The 1,744-nt window shown below is 51.6% G+C and overlaps 1 protein-coding gene across 2 annotated transcripts in view; it reads left to right on the top strand.

The window, feature by feature from the left end:
- The window catches only part of PALD1 (phosphatase domain containing paladin 1), a 20,849-nt gene extending 19,940 nt beyond the window's left edge, over positions 1 to 909 (top strand). For both annotated transcript variants that reach the window (XM_027665662.1, XM_027665661.1), the window contains exon 20: positions 704 to 909. In XM_027665662.1, the coding sequence (XP_027521463.1) occupies positions 704 to 853 (150 nt within the window). In that variant the 3' untranslated portion in view covers positions 854 to 909. The remainder of the gene's footprint in view (positions 1 to 703) is intronic.
- The last annotated feature ends 835 nt before the right edge of the window (positions 910 to 1,744 follow it).

The raw sequence follows: 1,744 nt of genomic DNA on the forward strand, positions 1-1,744 counted from the left end.
TCCCATTTGCTGGACCATCTTTTAGTGCAGCACCTTGTGGTACAGCATCAAAAGGTTTGAGGCAACGTTTTTGGGGCCACACCTTTTTGGGGCTGCCCCCTTTAGTGTAGGGTTTTTTTAACGCTGCACCTTTAGTGCTGCAGCTTTTGGTGCTGCACCTTTTAGTGCTGCATTTTCAATGCATGGGTTTACAAATGCCCTCTGTCTCCCTGTTGCTGGAGCATCTTTAAAGCTGCATCTTTTGGGGGTCCACCTTTTTGGGGCTCCACCCTTCTGGGGCTGCCCATTTTAGTGCTGCCCTTTTAATGCCACATCTTCAATAGGTGGGTCTACAGCTCCTCCCACCCCCCACCCCCCCATTTGCCGGAGGGAAGGGAAATACACCCAACCTGTGGATACAAGGAGCCTTTGACCCCCAAAGCGCCCCTTCCCGCTGCACAATCCCTGCGTTTTTAGCAAAAACAAGGCGCCATTGTAGCTTTTTGGCAGGAAGGTGCCAAAGCCAACAAACCCTGTCATGACTGACCCCAGCAGCAAGGAAGGGGCTTATAAAATGTATAAACTGGGGCTGGAGGGCAGCTGGAGGGGTGCTGCAGGGGAGTGGGTACCCGGCTGGGGGGGGACGCAGCGACTTTTCGTCCTCACCTGGGGGTGGCAGAAGCGCCCTGGGGGAGTTAAATGTGTCTTCTCGCTCTGTTTTCAGGTGGCAGCAGTGGCTGGGGTCTACGAGGTCCTGAACCAGCTGGGATTCCCTGAGCTGGAGAGCCTGGAGGGCAAAGCCCTGTGCACGCTGCGGGGCCGCTGGCAGGCACAGGGAGCCACATCCCGCCCCTTCCGTGGGGAATTCCTGTAGGGAGAGGGGCGGGAGAGGACCCTCGCTGCTTTCTCTGGGGTGGGGAAGAGGAGGGGGAAGAAAAAAAAAAAAAAAGACTGTTTTCCCAAAACCTGGGGGTGTGGGGAGGGAGGGGCAAAGCTGCCTTAGAGCGGGAGAATTTCTGGGGTTCTTTTGGATGCAATAAAAATACTGTAAATTAAAAAAATCGAGGCCTTCTTGGCTTTCTCCCTGAACCACTGCAGTGTATACACAAATACACGTATTTATACACACAAATGTGTATTTATATATGTAAATATACATGTATATATACACAGATATATATTTATACATTTATGGCTCCATGTGTGTATGTATTTGTATATATGGAGCCATAAATACTTGTAGCCTGGATTAAGACTCGCAGGGATCCCAGTCACTGCAGACTTGGGTATTTTTAAGGTTTGGGAATCTTTGTTGGTTCTTTCTAACTCTTTCCAGTCATGGATGCAGCTGGAGGAAAGGCAGCTGTGCCACCAGGTTTTGAGGTCCCTGCTTCCCCCTCTTAGTCCAGTTTCAGTGCCAAGGTGATGCTGAGCAGGTTGAGCTGCTCAGCAAAGGCTTAAAAGCACAGTCGGTATCAGGACATTTTTCTTTTTTAAGGGAAAGGGAAGAGTGAAAAATGAAGTTAATCAGATGCAAATGAAGGGTTCCAGCGCCCCTCCTGCCCTCACAGTGGAGGGAAGGGAGCCTGTGGGGGGTGAGGGGGGAAGTCTGGGCTCCTGCCCGGATGGAGGGGTGATAAAGTAGAATGGGAAGCACAAAGGCAGGAGCACACGCTCCGTCTGTCCCAGCTCCGCTTTCATCCGCTGCCAGGGGCGGGAGGCGGCAGAAACTCAAAGGTGGAGGGTGGAAAGAAAAACAACATTT

Source organism: Corapipo altera, unplaced genomic scaffold (genome assembly GCF_003945725.1).
Source record: "Corapipo altera isolate COAL_440 unplaced genomic scaffold, ASM394572v1 161, whole genome shotgun sequence".
Taxonomy (NCBI): domain Eukaryota; kingdom Metazoa; phylum Chordata; class Aves; order Passeriformes; family Pipridae; genus Corapipo; species Corapipo altera.